At 40.9% G+C, this 17,436-nt stretch overlaps 1 protein-coding gene across 1 annotated transcript in view; it reads left to right on the top strand.

Annotated features, from left to right (window-relative positions):
* Window positions 1–17,436, top strand: part of ttn.2 (titin, tandem duplicate 2) — a 268,706-nt gene that overhangs the window by 169,965 nt on the left and 81,305 nt on the right. The window contains exons 118-144 of the mRNA XM_060928918.1: window positions 2,561–2,827; window positions 2,915–3,012; window positions 3,667–3,835; window positions 3,922–4,188; window positions 4,285–4,551; window positions 4,645–4,923; window positions 5,718–6,126; window positions 6,215–6,339; window positions 6,440–6,706; window positions 6,827–7,096; window positions 8,098–8,397; window positions 8,505–8,807; window positions 8,936–9,123; window positions 9,800–9,914; window positions 10,001–10,285; window positions 10,371–10,522; window positions 10,971–11,118; window positions 11,198–11,375; window positions 11,485–11,606; window positions 11,707–11,994; window positions 12,170–12,466; window positions 12,561–12,747; window positions 12,842–12,957; window positions 15,231–15,530; window positions 16,637–16,936; window positions 17,037–17,142; window positions 17,238–17,434. Of these exons, the coding sequence (XP_060784901.1) occupies window positions 2,561–2,827; window positions 2,915–3,012; window positions 3,667–3,835; window positions 3,922–4,188; window positions 4,285–4,551; window positions 4,645–4,923; window positions 5,718–6,126; window positions 6,215–6,339; window positions 6,440–6,706; window positions 6,827–7,096; window positions 8,098–8,397; window positions 8,505–8,807; window positions 8,936–9,123; window positions 9,800–9,914; window positions 10,001–10,285; window positions 10,371–10,522; window positions 10,971–11,118; window positions 11,198–11,375; window positions 11,485–11,606; window positions 11,707–11,994; window positions 12,170–12,466; window positions 12,561–12,747; window positions 12,842–12,957; window positions 15,231–15,530; window positions 16,637–16,936; window positions 17,037–17,142; window positions 17,238–17,434 (6,000 nt within the window). The remainder of the gene's footprint in view (window positions 1–2,560; window positions 2,828–2,914; window positions 3,013–3,666; window positions 3,836–3,921; window positions 4,189–4,284; window positions 4,552–4,644; window positions 4,924–5,717; window positions 6,127–6,214; window positions 6,340–6,439; window positions 6,707–6,826; window positions 7,097–8,097; window positions 8,398–8,504; window positions 8,808–8,935; window positions 9,124–9,799; window positions 9,915–10,000; window positions 10,286–10,370; window positions 10,523–10,970; window positions 11,119–11,197; window positions 11,376–11,484; window positions 11,607–11,706; window positions 11,995–12,169; window positions 12,467–12,560; window positions 12,748–12,841; window positions 12,958–15,230; window positions 15,531–16,636; window positions 16,937–17,036; window positions 17,143–17,237; window positions 17,435–17,436) is intronic.

Raw genomic sequence — 17,436 nt, 5'->3', positions numbered from 1 at the left:
ATCTTTGAGGATCTTGGAGGAACTTTGCAAAGATCTTGTAAAGATTTTGACAAAGATCCTTAAAAGATCCTGATCACATCCTCAAAGATCCTAGCAAAGATCCTAACAGGATCCTTAGAAGGATCCTTCTAAGATCTTTGAAAGATCCTTGTTGAATCCTTGAGGATCTTAAAGGATCCTTGCAAAGATCTTTGCATGGATCATTATGAGGATTTTTGTAGGATCCTTAAAAGATCTTTGTCAAATCCTTGAGGATCTTTACAAATTATTTTGCATATGAAGATGTTTGAAGATCTTTCTAAGATCCTTTAAGGATCCTATAAAGAGCCTTATCTTTAAGGCTCTTTGGCAGGTCTTTGATAATCCTCGTGGATCCTTAAAGATCCTGTGAGGTTTTTTACCAGGGGTAAAACAAAACATTGTCATTCCACAATCACATGAACAACCAAGATCAACACATCAAGTTTACACTTGAGAGGTATAATTCTGAAGAGCTTCCATCCTTGGATACTCTGAACATTGTACAAGAGGATGGCAGGATTAATGTATTGGTATATTGCAAGAAAACACATACAGATAGCTATTTAGATTTTAACAGCCATCACCCACCACACCATAAGGCATGCGTTGTAAGGATAGAACCTGTAACATTTCTACAATGGACGAAGACAGGATAAAAGAAAGAGAACCACCTTTTTCCACGTTGAAGGACATGAATGAATACCCTAAGAATTTTATCCACAAGTATAACAAGGAAACACACAAGAAAGTACCACCAACACAAGAGTGGAAAGGATTCACCACTTTACCCTACGTTAAGATGTGACTGAGAGAATCCAATGCTTATTAAGTCAGCATTTCATGAGATCCAATATTAAGATGAAGCAAATCTTATCAAAACCAAAAGACCGCTTTCCAAAAGAGCAAAACACGGGCGTCGTGTACCAGATTCCTTGTAAAGACTGTAAGGCTAAGTATATTGATACAAGAATAAAAGAACATAAGGCAAGCATTGGATTGGCTAAATGCGAGACCTCGGCTTGAGGTGAACATGCCAACACTCTGGGCCATAATGTAACATGGGATAACAGCAGTGTACTCATTTCTCAAGACCATTGGTTAAAGAGAAAAATTGCTGAGTCGTGGGCGGCATGGTGGTGTAGTGGTTAGTGCTGTCGCCTCACAGCAAGAAGGTCCGGGTTCGAGCCCCGTGGCCGGTGAGGGTCTTTCTGTGTGGAGTTTGCATGTTCTCCCCGTGTCCGCGTGGGTTTCCTCCGGGTGGTCCGGTTTCCCCCACAGTCCAAAGACATGCAGGTTAGGTTAACTGGTGACTCTAAATTGAGCGTAGGTGTGAATGTGAGTGTGAATGGTTGTCTGTGTCTATGGCCCAATCCCAATTCTAATTTCTACCCCTTCCCCTCCCCCTTCCCCTTGGCCCTTCCCCTTGAAACTGAGCTACAAGGGATAGGGCTTGAAATTCAACCCCTACGTATTGGGATAGCCCTTCAACGATCGCATACGTCATCGCGTACCTCCGTCAGCGTTTACGTTAGCAAAACGCGACCAAATGCATCACTGGCTGCGACCAGCCGCTACAGTCAGAGCCAGAGGCAGAACCAGAAATCTCTGCTGGCAGGGTGTGATTTGTTAACTAACACCACTGAATGGGATATCTTTGGCGCTTCGTGCACCACATCCGACAGAATGAGGTGTCAGAACACTCATGTAAACAATAAAAGCGAGAATAACAGAACAAAACGTACGCAGTCAAGCAACCGAAAACAATACTCACTCCCAAAGCTTTTTAGCAGCAGCTTGGATTTCAGAAATCGCTGCTCATTCTCAGCTCGAAAGCGAATCAAGCGGCGTGTTTCCTCTGGATAACAACTTAAAACACGTAAATAATGGAGAAAATACATTTATGACAATCTTTCGCCGCGGGAACCGCCATCTTTCTGAAATCCGCATGAAATCTCGCTGAAATCCGCATGGCATTGTGGGAAATCACTCAAACCCCTTCGTTCAGAGTCAGCTCCAGGAAAATCTCCGTTTGGAGGGGTACAGAAGCCCTACCCCTTCCCCTACCCCTCCGCGTTAACTGGGATTGGGATACCCCTACCCCTTCACGTGAACGCGCAAAATGGAGGGGAAGGGCCAAGGGGTATGTCCAAGGGGTGAAATGGGATTCGGCCTATGTGTCAGCCCTGTGATGACCTGGCGACTTGTCCAGGGTGAACCCCGCCTTTCGCCCGTAGTCAGCTGGGATAGGCTCCAGCTTGCCTGCGACCCTGTAGAAGGATAAAGCGGCTAGAGATGATGAGATGAGATGAGATGTCTACTGTTTATGTTGATATGTGGGTAAATGATCAAAATGTCAAACAGTTCAACTGCCATGTTTTAAACTGCCTTTGAAAGCTGTTCTTGGTAAATGATACAAATAACCGTAAATTTGTCTTGCTGAAAAACTAAGTGCCTCTGAATGCCTTTGAGTGCTGAAAGTTTTAGAAATACTGTACATTTGTGCATGCATTAAATGGACACCGTATGATCTGTTCCGTAGAGCCTCCAGTTGAGTTCACCAAGCCGCTCGAGGACCAGACTGTCGAGGAAGAAGCTACTGCTATACTCGAGTGTGAAGTCTCCAAAGAAAGTGCAGAGGTCAGGTGGTTGAGAGATGGACAAGAAATCCGTAAGACTAAGAAGTATGACATGGTTGCTGATGGCTGCAAGAGAAAGCTGATCATCCACAACTGTACACTCGATGACTCAAAGACATATACCTGTGATTCCAAAGACTTTAAGACTTCTGCTTTTCTCAATGTTGAACGTAAGTGAATTTCAGGAAATGTTTAAATGTAAATCTTAACCTATGAATTATATTGGTGCCAGCTGAGAATGATGTGATTTGTTTCAGCTCCACATGTTGAGTTCACTAAACCACTCCATGATGTTGAGGTCATGGAGAAAGAAACTGCCAAGTTTGAGTGCGAGGTTTCCAGAGAAAGTGCCAAGGTGACTACAATTTGCCTGATTTATAAATCTTTACTTTGTATACACTTTTAAATGGCATAATTAACAGTTGTTATTCCATAAAATCGTGTCGTACATGAGCTGATCACGGCTATAATCCATGTACGATGAGATTGAGTGGAATAACTGTTTTATTCTATCCACATTCACTGGAGTTTGAGAAACAGAGCATTTTTATTTAATTTTTTTGCAAATTCAATAAATAAAAACTTTATACAAAAGGTCTGACAAAATAATTTCCGCCTGGAATGTAAACAAACCAGCGAAATGGCAGGAGCAATTTGTGAAAAATGCAATAATAATAATTATTTAAAAATAAAAAAAGATGCATTCTTACCATCAAATACTTTTATTCCATATTTTATTATTTTTTTGTATTTTGGGGGGTTTTATTTTTGAGTAGAGTTTTTATTTCGTTTTTGGTTGGTTCAGCAACACGCTCCACCATTTTGTTTTTCTCTTCTCATGGTATATGAGCTGATATCCTAGTAGTAGAGTAGCCAATCAGAGCGCACGATTGCTCATATTCAGTGAATGTGGAGAGAATAATTTATTATATGAAAATGACTACAATTAAGGCTGTGAATGTATGCAGTTTATTTTAATCATGTATTTCATTTTTATTCCTTTTTAAAGGTTCGCTGGTTCAAGGATGGTAATGAAATCAGGAAAGGAAAGAAATACGACATAATTTCCAAAGGTGTTCAACGCATTCTCGTCATTAGCAAGGCGGTGTTTGATGATGAAGCTGAATATGAATGTGATGCAAGGACCTCCAGGACCTCTGGCATGCTTACTGTTATTGGTCAGTTTTTGTTCATCTTCGCCATGTTCATTATGTGTATTTAACATCCAAAACCTGCTCCATAAACAAGGTGTGTCTTATTGCAGAGGAGGAGGCAAGATTCACAAAGAACCTGGCTAATGTTGAAGGCACTGAAACTGAGAGTATTAAACTGATCTGTGAGGTGTCCAAGCCCAGTGCAGAGGTTACATGGTATAAAGGTGACCAGGAATTATTTGAGGGTGGCAGATATGAACAGATTGCAGATGGCAGAAAGAGAATCCTTATCATCCAGGGCCTTCATATGGAGGATGCTGGAGAGTACCACTGCAAATTGCCCACCTCACAAACTACAGGAAACTTGACAATCAATGGTTAGGGATTTGACATTTATGGAATTTATCTTCTCTTTTTAAAAGTGCTTTTGTGTCAGAAAAAAAAATGACAAAACATAATTTTCGTTCCTTTAGAACTTGCTGCTGAGTTCATCTCCAGACCTCAAAGCCAGGAAGTGGTGGAAGGTGAAAAAGCTGAGTTTGTGTGCTTTGTGTCCAAAGACTCTTATGAAGTCACATGGCTCAGGGGTGACCAAGAACTCCAAACAGATGACAAGTATGAAATTATTTCTGATGGCAAGAGACGAGTCCTTGTCGTGAAGAAATGCGAGCTCAGTGATGAGGGCCCTTTTGTGGCCGTCATTGGCGCTATAAGAGCTTCTGCCGATTTGATCGTCCTTGGTGCGAATTGTTGTGTATTCACTCCATATTGATTTAATTGCTGCTCATACGATGTAAAACCTCTGCTTACACTTGTTTCTCAATTCACTGCAGAGAAACTCAGAATTATCACACCCCTCAAGGACATGAAGGCGAGTGAAGGACAAGAGATTGTTCTCAACTGTGAGGTGAACACAGAGGAAGCCAAGGCAAAGTGGATGAAGAACGATGAAACAATATTTGATAGCAGCAAATTTATCATGACCCAGAAATACAATGTGTACTCTTTGAGAATTCGAGATGCTGAAATGTCAGATGCAGCTGCTTACACTGTAACGCTGACAAATCAACGCAATGAATGTGTCAAGAGTTCGGCCACGATCACTGTCCAGGGTTTGTTGCATACTCCGTTTGTTTTCTCTCGATTTCAATTTATTATTTTTTTTTAAATAAATGAATATTGTACCTTTAACAGTTATTCCACGAAATCGAGTCGTACATGAGCTGATAGCCGACGAGGCGCGTAGCACCGAGATTGAGTGGAATAACTGTCTTATTCTCTCCACATTCACTGGATTTTGAGAAACAGAGCATTTTTATTTTTTTCAAATTCGATAAATAAAAACTTTATACAAAATGTCCAACAAAATAATTTCCGCTTAGAATGTAAACAAACCGGTGAAATGACCGGAGCAACTTGTGAAAAATGCAAAAATAATAATTCTTGAAAAATAAAAAAGATATGTTCTTACCATCAAATATTTTTATTCCATATTTTTTTTGCTTTTTTGTTTTTTCCTTCTTCTTCTTTAGGTTTTTTTTTTGGTGGTTGGCAAACCAACTTAAAGGTGTATTACCACCACCAACTGGGCTGGAGTGTGGAACAGGAGATATTGGGAGGGGGGCAAAAAAAAACCCCCACAAAACTATATTCTTTTAGCTATTTTTGTTTCTTTTAAATACTTGATAACAATTTGTGGGGTTTTGTTTTCAAGTAGAGTTTTTATTTCATCCTCGGTTGGTTCAGCAACACGCTCCGCCATTTTGTTTTTCCTCTTCTCACGGTCTATGAGCTGATATCCTAGTACTAGAGTAGCCAATCAGAGTGCATGATTGCTCATATCCAGTGAATGTGGATAGAACAAATTATATTATATTTTGGTAGTTACTCATATTTCTGTCTACAGCGGAGGATCTGAAAATCATTGTTCCTCTGGACGATGTTGAAACACAGGAGAAGAAGACCATCAGCTTCTCGTGCAAAGTAAACAAACTAAACGTGACTGTACAGTGGACGAAGGCGGGACAGGAGATTACTCTCAGCAAGCGCATTGTGTATCGTGTTGACAAAGACAAGCACACGTTGACCATTAAAGACTGTAGTCTGGCAGATGAAGGGGAGTACTGTGTCACTGCTGGTGCTGACAAGTCAACTGCTGAGTTAATTATCAGTGAAGCACCAACAGACTTTATCACGCAACTTCAAGACCAGACCATTAATGAATTTGAAGACGCTGAATTTACCTGCCAAATCTCTAAAGAAAAGGCTGAAATCAAATGGTACAGAGATGGCAGAGAGATCAGAGAGGGGCCACGGTAATGAACAACTTCTTCTTCTTCTGGTGTAAGCATTGGGTTGTGTATGTGTTTCATGAGCTAATGACCTTGTCAATTACTTTTTCAGATATCAGTTTGAGCGTGATGGAAAGACCTGCACACTGCACATTAAGGAGTGTAGAGTTGATGATGAATGTGAATATGCCTGTGGTGTAGATGACAAAAAATCAAGGGCTCGTCTCTTTGTTGAAGGTGCACTAAAATCTGCCTAATGAATAAATGTATTTTATTTAATTTACCTACAATTAATGAATGATATGGCTAATGTAATCCTACTATTGTTTTAATCCAGAAACACCAGTGGAGATCGTCAGACCACCCATGGATATATTTGAGCCCCCTGGCTCTGATGTTGTGTATGAGGTCGAGCTCAACAAAGACAGGGTTGAAGTCAAATGGCTAAGGAACAATATGACTATTGTCCAGGGTGACAAATACCAAATGATGAGTGAAGGCAAGATTCACAGACTTCAAATTTGTGAGATTAGACCTCGTGACCAGGGAGAGTACAGAGTCATTGCTAAAGACAAGGATGCAAAAGCCAAGCTTGAGCTTGCAGGTAGCTTCCGTTACATTTTAATAAAATTACATATTCACAAATCAATATAGATTAAATGAATTGCATTCATTTTATTCAACATAATCTCTCATAATTTCACCTCAATTAACCCCTTTACAGCTGCGCCAAAGATTAAGACGACGGACCAGGACCTGGTGACAGATGCTGGAAAACCATTTGTCATGTCAGTTCCCTATAATGCCTACCCACGTGCTGAGGCGGAATGGTTCTTTGACAACATTAGCCTACCTAAAGAAAATCTTCATACTAGTCCGGACAAAGCAGAGTACCGGCTAAAGGACCCCATGAAATCAGATGAGGGCCGTTACAAGATCGTTATCAAGAACAAGCATGGACAGGGAGAGGCTTTCATTAATCTGAAAGTTATTGGTGAGTTTGTAATTGAGTTTGTTTTTTTTTTTGTTACACTTGATGTTTTTCCTATAAGATTATATTTTAAACACACACAGATATATATATACCTGTATACAGACACATGCCACTCATATTACTTATATGAACTATATCCAGGACACTGAGTGACATATATTTTTCAATATGTCACTCATGAGGAAATCGATTAATTGTTTTGATAAATTTAGGGACTTTTTGTTTGTGAATGTGTCGATATAATCAAAAGAAAATCATGCGTTGGCTTGAAGATATGAAGTTTATCTTCTCGTGTTGAAAAACTTGCATTTTTCAGACGAAATACATAGCGGATCTGAATGACATTTTATATACGCATATACACACATCCATCCATTATCTGCAGCTGCTTATCCTGTTCTACAGGGTCGTAGGCAAGCTGGAGCCTATCCCAGCTGACTATGGGCAAGAGGCGGGGTACACCCTGGACAAGTCACTAGGTTATTGCAGGGCCGACACATATACACAAACAACCATTCACACTCACATTCACACCTACGGTCAATTTAGAGTCACCAGTTAACCTAACCTGCATGTCTTTGGACTGTGGGGGAAACCGGAGCACCTGGAGGAAACCCACACAGACATGGGGAGAACATGCAAACTCCGCACAGAAAGGCCCTCGTTGGCCGCTGGGCTTGAACCCAGGATCTTCTTGCTGTGAGGCAACAGCGCTAACCATGACACCACCGCGCCGCCCTTATATATTATTTACCAGCTGGGAGGTCCATATTGTGAAATACCGTGACCAAGGTCTTGAAAATACTGACCGAGGCCTCTGAGCCGAGGTCAGTATTTAAGTCATCTCATCGATGAAACTTGATTATTGTTAAAATAATCGATACCCTCCATTCAGAATAAATGCAAAATCAAGACAATTTGCAAACATAGACTGAACAATCTTAATTTATCTTTCATCAAGAGATTTGTGGTTGACTAAATAATACACCCTCTCTCTGCAGATGTTCCAGGCCCTGTGAAGAACCTGCATGTGGTTGACACTGCTGATGGAGAGGTTAGCATTGCATGGGATGAGCCTGAGAGTGATGGTGGCAGCAAGATCGTAGCCTATGTAGTGGAGAGACGTGAAGTGAATCGCAAAACCTGGACTCTGGCCACTGACTCTGCTGATACTACAGAGTACACTGTCACTGGGCTACAGAGAGACTCCAAGTACTTTTTCCGTGTTTGCGCACGCAACAGAGTTGGAAGTGGTCCGAATGTTGAAACAGATGAAGCAGTGCAAGCTAAGAATAAGTTTGGTAAGCCATAATTTATTGGTTTTTTTTGGCCATTGTCTTAACTGTGCATGCTAAATGTACAGAGATTCAACCATTTTTTATGTGTCTTTCAATTACCCATATTCCAGATGTTCCTGACGCACCTCAAAATGTCACTGTTGGAAATGTAAACAAGTTTGGTGCCACAGTCTCCTGGGAACCACCTCTGTTTGACGGTGGATCTGAAATCACATCCTACATAATTGAACTCCGTGATAGAACATCTGTCAAATGGGCTCCAGTCCTGGTGACTAAAGCACAAGATCGTTCAGCTATAATCAATGATGTTATTGAAAACAAGGAATACATTTTCCGTATAAGAGCAGAGAACAAGGCTGGTCCAGGCAAGCCAAGTGCTGCCACTAACCCAGTTAAAATCATGGACCCAATAGGTTAGCAGTTATTCTTTCCTAAAAATCTCTACTTACTTCTACCTTTGAATCAGTCAAGGAGAATATATATATATATATTTTTTTTTTCAAAATTATTTTATAATTTTGTATTTGTTGGACTTTTTCAGAGAGACCAAGCCCACCCCTGAATCTGACACACTCTGAACAGACCAAGGATGCCTGTTTGCTGACATGGGAAACTCCTCTTAGAAACGGAGGCAGCCCGATCACTGGATATATTATTGAGCGATGCGAGGAAGACTCAGACAAGTGGATGAGATGTAATGCCAGGCTTTGCCAGGACCTCTCATACAGGGTAAAGATTGATTTCCCACAGTTTTTACATGGTTGTCGTGATATTTGTTTCTATTATTATTATTATGAGCTCATTCAGCCGACAGGTGATGAGTTTATCCCATCATGTGTTGTCTGTTGTCCGTCCGGCGTCGTCCACATTTCACAAAAATCGCTTCTTCTCTCTCAGTTCTTCACCCATTTTGATTCTTTTTGGCAAGAAGGTAGGTCTGCCTGGGGTGCATATAGCTTCTGCCCAAATTTGTATAATTGCAATTAATAATGAAGATACGGAGTAATTAAGCCCTAACAAGCAGTTTCCACACAAATTACTTCTTCTCCGTCAATTCTTCACCGATTTTGATTATTTCTGGCATGAAGGTAGGGGTACCTAGGGTGCATATAACTTCTACCCAGATTTGCTTCATTACAATTATTAATGAAGTTATGGACTAATTAAGCCTTAATGAGCCGTTCGACAAAAATCGCTTCTTCTTGGTTAATTCCTCGCCGTTTGGATTCTTTCTGGCAAATAGGTCAGTATTCCTGGGGTGGATATCGCTTCTATATATAGCTTGTCTATAGCTTGCAACATTTATTGTGCAAGGTGGCCCACTTTAGATCGTTCCTTCTGGACTAGATGGGGCCGGAGTGAGCTACACCGTCACTGACGGTCTCGTTTTTTTAATGTTTCTCAGATGTCTGGTCTTAAATTTGGAAAGAAATATAAGTACAGAGTCATTGCTGAGAATGCAGCTGGTCAGTCTGACCCATCTAATATTGTTGGGCCTGTGGTGGCAGATGACCCACACTGTAAGTATTGAACCATTTCACATATCTATTGTATTGTTTTTACAGTAGAGTATAATAAATTATGCTGTTTATTCCTATTAATTTAGTTGCACCTACACTGGACTTGAGTGCCTTTAAGGATGGCCTGGAGGTCATCGTTCCTCAGCCTCTTTCTATTCGTGTTCCCATTACTGGATATCCGACACCCACTGCTAAGTGGACCTTTGGTGACAAGGAACTCACTGCTGGTGACCGAGTGTCCATGGTCACAAAGAGCACACATACAGAGTTAGTCATTACTCCAAGTGTGCGGCCTGATAAAGGCATATATTCTCTTACGTTGGAGAATGATGTAAGCAGTGTCTCTGGAGAAATTGATGTCAATGTCATAGGTATGTTCCATACATTGTGTTAGAATCATCACTTTGGTTTTCTTTTCTCAAGTATAAAACTTAATGTTTACCTCTATTGTTGCAGCATGTCCAAGTGCACCCAAGGACTTCAAGGTTGCAGAAGTAACCAGGAAACATGTGCATCTTATGTGGGAAGCACCAGACCATGATGGAGGTAGTCCACTGACTGGCTACCAGGTTGAAAAGCGTGATGTGTCCAGAAAGACATGGATCAAGGTATTCAACTTACACTAAATTCACAAACTTTTAAGTTGTCCAATGCTAAGTTATACCGTGAGCTGGCCTAGTGGTTAGCGTGTCCACCTCTTGATCGGGAGATGGCGAGTTCTACTCGCGGTTGGGTCATACCAAAGACCATCATAAAAATGGTATCTACTGCTGTCTGGCAAGGCACGCTGCAATACAGATGTAAGTGGGGAGTCAAACTTTCGTGGTTATCAGAGGACTAGCCCCTCACTGTAACCCTAGCTGTTTAGGTGAGAGGCCGAGGGCTATAGAAGTGGAGATTGGTACCGCCCAATGCACCTTAAGGGCCTAGTTAGTACTGGGACAGGAGACTGCCTGGGAACATCAGGTCCTGGCACGGGAAGGACTTTGACTTTTGATGCTAAATTATACTTTTCAGCAGTACTAATTTTTATTTTATTTCAAATTTAAACTTTAGGTCATTAGTGGTGTGCAAGACCAAGAATACACTGTCACGGATGTGATTGAGGGCAAGGAGTACTTGTTTAGAGTCATTGCTTGCAACAAATGTGGCCTTGGAGAGCCTGCATACACTGACGACCCTGTAAATGTATCTTCACCAGCCAGTAAGTGAACATGAGAAAATAACAATAGCCAAATAGACTTGCAGCAAGCACAACAAATTCTTACTTTTTTTTTTAATAGCTGTTCCAGATCCACCAGAGAATCTTAAATGGAGAGACAAATCTGCCAGCAAAATATTCCTTTCTTGGGAACCGCCAAAATGGGATGGCGGTGCTCCAATAAAAGGCTATACTGTTGACAAATGCCAACGTGGCACTGACAGGTGGGAGCCATGTGGAGACCCAATACCTGATCTCAAGTAAGTGAACAAAAAATAGGGAAACTGACAAAAAATAGGGAATCTGACTTGTTGTTTTGATAAATTAACACAAAATGTTGTCCTTACAATCACTTTTATTCTGCCCTAGGCTTGAGGTTACTGGTCTGATCGAGGGACAGTGGTATGCTTATCGTGTGAGGGCCTTGAACAGACTGGGTTCAGGTAGACCTTGTAAGGCAACTGATGAGATCCTGGCTGTTGATCCTAAAGGTACGATAAAAGAACGACTTTTCTTTTTTTATCATCTCTGTATCTTATATTAATGTGTAAGATCACCAGTGTCTTTACCCTCCCTTACCATTTGTTACAGAGCCACCAGAAATTCACTTGGATGCGAAACTCCTGGCAGGCTTAACTGCAAAGGCTGGCACAAAGATCGAACTTCCTGCTGACATCACAGGCAAACCAGAACCTAAAGTCAAATGGACTAAGGCTGATCTTATCCTTAAGGAAGATGACAGAATATCTATTGATACCAAGCCTGGTCACTCCACAGTGTCAATTGCTAAGACAAAAAGGGATGACTCAGCAACATACATTATTGAAGCCGTTAACAGCAGTGGCCGTGCAACTGCAACCGTTGATGTCAACATTCTAGGTACTGTAATTTATTCCATATAGCATAAGCCCTAATAGGTTTCTAATGCAACTTATAAAAGTGTAAAGCGTAACAGCCAGTTCTCATGAGTAAGGGTCTCTTCTAAAAGTATATATTTCTTCTAAAAGAAAAATAACCTATTGTGTATATAACATACTCATTTCCGTTTATATAGATAAACCTGGCCCTCCAGCCGCCTTCGATATCTCTGAAATCACCAGTGAATCCTGTTTACTGGCCTGGAATCCACCCAGAGATGATGGTGGCTCAAAGGTGACAAACTACATTGTTGAAAGAAGGGCTGTAGACAGTGAAATCTGGTACAAGCTGTCTTCAACTGTGAAGCAGACCAACTACAAAGCCACCAAACTTGTGACTTTCAAAGAATATATCTTTAGAGTCTATGCTGAGAATCAATTTGGCATTGGTCCACCAGCTGAACATGCTCCAATTATTGCCAGATATTCCTTTGGTATGTTAAATTAATCTTCACAGGTATTAAAAATATCATTGCTTCCCACACCAAATATATAATAATGAATATATGTTACTAATGTTTTAACTAGATCCACCTGGACCTCCATACAAACTGGAGGCATCAGATATTGCTAAGGATGCTGTAACTCTGACCTGGTATGAACCTGATGAAGATGGAGGAAGTCCTATCACTGGCTACTGGGTTGAGAGATTTGATCCAGAAGCTGATAAGTGGATAAGATGCAATAAAATACCAGTCATGGACACGAACTTCAGGTAAGAATTTAGAATACACAAAATTAAGACATGGTAACAGGTTTACAGCAAAATCTACAGCTTTCATATTTTATACTTTTTTGGGTGAATTTAGGGCAAAAGGATTGCCCACAAGAAAGAAATGTAAGTTCCGTATCTTGGCTGAAAATCTTGCTGGACCAGGCAAGCCAAGCAAAGAGACTGACCAAATCATGATCAAGGATCCTATCGGTAAACTACAGCATTTTTATGGTTGAGCTTTTTCAATTCTTTGTACCACAAAGTATACTATAAACACTGTATACTATACACACACTATATGGATAAAGGTTTTGGACACTTGAACATCACACCCATATGTTGGCCTTCCCCAAACTGTTGCTACAAAATTGAAAGTACAAAATTGTATAGGATGTCTCTGTATGCTGTATCATTACAATTTCTCTTCACTGAAACTAAGGGGCCAGAACCTGTTCCAGAAAGACTGTTCCCCTGTGCACAAAGCAAGGTCCATGAAGACATGGTTTGCCAAGTTTGAAATGAAAGAACTCAAGTTGAACACCTTTGCGATGGACTAGAACACCTACTCTGCCCCAGGTCTTCTCGCCCAACATCAGTGCCTGACCTCTGTAATGCTGTTGGGGCTGAATGACTGAGCACAAATCCCCACAGCCATAATTCAAAACCTTTGGGAAAGCCTTCCCTAAAGAGTGGAGGTTATTACAGTTAGGTCCATATATATTTGGACACTGACACAAATTTTGTTTTTTTTACCTGTTTACTGAAACATATTCAAGTTATAGTTATATAATGGACATGGACAAAAAGTCCAGACTTTCAGCTTTCATTTGAGGCTATCCACATTAAAACTGGATGAAGGGTTTAGGAGTTTCAGCTCCTTAACATGTGCCACCCTGTTTTTAAAGGGACCAAAAGTAATTGGACAATTGACTCAAAGGCTATTTCATGGGCAGGTGTGGGCAATTCCTTCATTATGTCATTCTCAATTAAGCAGATAAAAGGCCTGGAGTTGATTTGAGGTGTGGTGCTTGCATTTGGAAGATTTTGCTTTGAAGAAAACATGCGGTCAAAGGAGCTCTCCATGCAGGTGAAACAAGCCATCCTTAAGCTGCGAAAACAGAAAAAACCCATCCGAGAAATTGCTACAATATTAGGAGTGGCAAAATCTACAGTTTGGTACATCCTGAGAAAGAAAGAAAGCACTGGTGAACTCATCAATGCAAAAAGACCTGGATGCCCACAGAAGACAACAGTGGTGGATGATCACAGAATAATTTCCATGGTGAAGAGAAACCCCTTCACAACAGCCAACCAAATGAACAACACTCTCCAGGAAGTAGGCATATCAATATCCAAATCTACCATAAAGAGAAGACTGCATGAAAGTAAATACAGAGGGTTCACTGCACGGTGCAAGCCACTCATAAGCCTCAAGAATAAAAAGGCTAGATTGGACTTTGCTAAAAAACATCTAAAAAAGCCAGCACAGTTCTGGAAGAACATTCTTTGGACAGATGAAACCAAGATCAACCTCTACCAGAATGATGGAAAGAAAAAAGTATGGCGAAGGCGTGGTACAGCTCATGATCCAAAGCATACCACATCATCTGTAAAACACGGCGGAGGCAGTGTGATGGCTTTGGGCATGCATGGCTGCCAGTGGCACTGGGTCACTAGTGTTTATTGATGATGTGACACAGGACAGAAGCAGCCGGATGAATTCTGAGGTATTCAGAGACATACTGTGTGCTCAAATGCAGCCAAATGCAGCCAAACTGATTGGTCGGTGTTTCATAATACAGATGGACAATGACCCAGAACATAAAGCCAAAGCAACCCAGGAGTTTATTAAAGCAAAGAAGTAGAATATTCTTGAATGGCCAAGTCAGTCACCTGATCTCAACCCAATTGAGCAGCATTTCACTTGTTAAAGACTAAACTTCAGACAGAAAGGCCCACAAACAAACAGCAACTGAAAACCGCTGCAGTAAAGGCCTGGCAGAGCATTAAAAAGGAGGAAACACAGCGTCTGGTGATGTCCATGAGTTCAAGACTTCAGGCAGTCATTGCCAACAAAGGGTTTTCAACCAAGTATTAGAAATGAACATTTTATTTACAATTATTTAATTTGTCCAATTACTTTTGAGCCCCTGAAATGAAGGGATTGTGTTTAAAAAATGCTTTAGTTCCTCACATTTTTATGCAATCATTTTGTTCAACCCACTGAATTAAAGCTGAAAGTCTGAACTTCAACTACATCTGAATTATTTTGTTCAAAATTCATTGTGGTAATGTACAGAACCAAAATTAGAAAAATGTTGTCTCTGTCCAAATATTTATGGACCTAACTGTATATCTGGAACTACTGTATACCTGGAATGTGATGTTCAAAAATATGGGTGTGATGTTCAGGTTTCCATAAACATGTGGCCATAGAGTGTGGATGTGTGGGGAAGAAGGCTGAAACATGTATGTCATTTTAGATCCCCCATGGCCTCCTGGCAAGCCAACTGTTAAGGATGTTGCAAAGACATCTGCTTTCTTGCAATGGACAAAGCCTGAGCATGATGGTGGTGCGAAGATTGAGTCCTATGTTATTGAGCTTCTGAAGAGTGGCACTGAGGACTGGGTTCGTGTGGCAGATGGTATACCTTCTGTTGAATATTTTCTGAAGGGATTAATGGAGAAGCAGGAATACTCCTTCCGTGTCCGAGCTGTCAATGCAGCAGGCGAGAGTGAACCAAGTGAACCTAGCAATCCCGTTCTTTGCAAAGAGAGACTCAGTAAGTGGTTTATGATTTTTTTTTGTTTGTTTGTTTAATAATGTGTTTGTAATATTTGGATTATACTTTTATGAGACTTTTTCTTGGTATTGTTTGCATTTGTATTGAGACTTTTTATTTTTATTGTATTAATTTTAATGGAGACGGCACAGTGGTGCAGTGGTTAGCACTGTTGCCTCACAGCAAGAAGGTTTGAGCCCAGTGGCTGACAGGGGCCCTTCTGTATGGTGTTTGCATGTTCTCCCCGTGTCTGTGAGTTTGCACTGGTTTCCACTGTCCAAAGACATGCGATTAGGTTAACTAGCTACTCTAAATTTCCATAAGTGTGAACATGTGTGAATGGTTGAGAGGAGAAAACTTGTATAAATAATCCAGTAGAAGGCAATGGAAAACCACTACTGTAATCTTCCCCTGGAGACTTGGACCTGCCCCCAGATACAGCACTATAAATAAATACATATTTTAATGGATTTTTAATGTATGCTCACTTTGGCTATAACAAGGTGCTCTATGTGGCTATCCAAACAAACAAACAATTTAATCATAATAATAAATATGGCCGCAAGCAATGATGAAGGGCCCGAGCACCTCCAGCATACCAAATCTGGCATGAATCCAACAAACTGCCTAGGAGGAGAATGTCAAAATGTAATGTGTCAAAATGCACAAAATAACTTACTTCCTGTTGAGTATGGCTAATATAATGTATGTTACAATTTTGTTCATTTTGGGGCACCCCACACCCCTACCAAATTTGACACGGATTGGTGAAACTACGTACCGTGCGAAAGTCTCAATGACATGTGGGGGTGCTATGGAATCCCCCGGATACTTCTGGGGCCAAGCCTCTATCCCTGAGTAGCAGTGGCCAGGACTGATGTGTGTACCAAATTTCATAAGTTTTCGCCCATGGGAGCCACCTCAAAAATGGCCAAGTCTTGAAGAAAAAAAAAATAATACAAGAATCCTTAGGAAAACAATAGGGCCATGCCTTGCACCACCGGTGCTCAGACCCTAATAATAATAATAAATATTTATTCATTGTTTATTTTCAGTTTGTACTTTTTACTGCCAGTTTCTACAAACACTTTTTTCTTTCTTATCAGATCCTCCATCACCACCAAGATGGCTCGAGGTGGTTAGTATTTCCCGTAACAATGCTGAACTCAAGTGGACAGCCCCAGAGAGAGATGGTGGTTCTCCAATTACCAACTATATTGTGGAAAAGAGAGATGTGAGACGCAAAGGCTGGCAGGTTGTGGATACCACAGTGAAGGAGCTGAAATGTACTGTCACGCCACTGAACGATGGCTCTCTCTATGTATTCCGTGTGGCAGCTGAGAATGCTGTTGGACCGAGTGAATACTGTGAAATTGTAGACTCCGTTCTGGCAAAAGACACGTTCAGTAAGCCCAAAAGCCTTGGCAATCTTTATTTTACGTTCTTCAAATAAAAGCTAATGGGTTTGATGTCTACTGATATTATTTAACCATTCAACTCTTCTAGCTACACCTGGACCTCCTTATGCTCTGACAGTCACAGACGTGTCAAAGACGCATGTTGATCTTAAATGGGAAGCACCTAAGAATGATGGTGGCAGACCTATCTTGCGGTACGCAAAAGCTAAAAAAAATTCCTTGAGTAGATTTGTGTTCATCATGGGACTCCTACTGTGCCACTGAACTCTGTATATATTAAAACTTTTAGGTATGTTATTGAGAAGAAAGAGAAACTTGGAACTCGCTGGGTGAAATCTGCAAAGACGTCAGGCCCTGACTGCAAGTACCGGGTCACTGATGTCATTGAAGGAACTGAGGTACAGTTCCAGGTCCTTGCTGAGAATGAGGCTGGGGTTGGTCACCCAAGTGAACCTACAGACATTGTGGTAATTGAGGACCCAACAGGT

This window comes from Neoarius graeffei, chromosome 9, assembly GCF_027579695.1.
Source record: "Neoarius graeffei isolate fNeoGra1 chromosome 9, fNeoGra1.pri, whole genome shotgun sequence".
NCBI classification, from domain to species: Eukaryota; Metazoa; Chordata; class Actinopteri; order Siluriformes; family Ariidae; genus Neoarius; species Neoarius graeffei.
The sequence above is the reverse complement of the archived record's forward strand: the minus strand, read 5'-3'. Positions and strand labels throughout refer to the sequence as shown.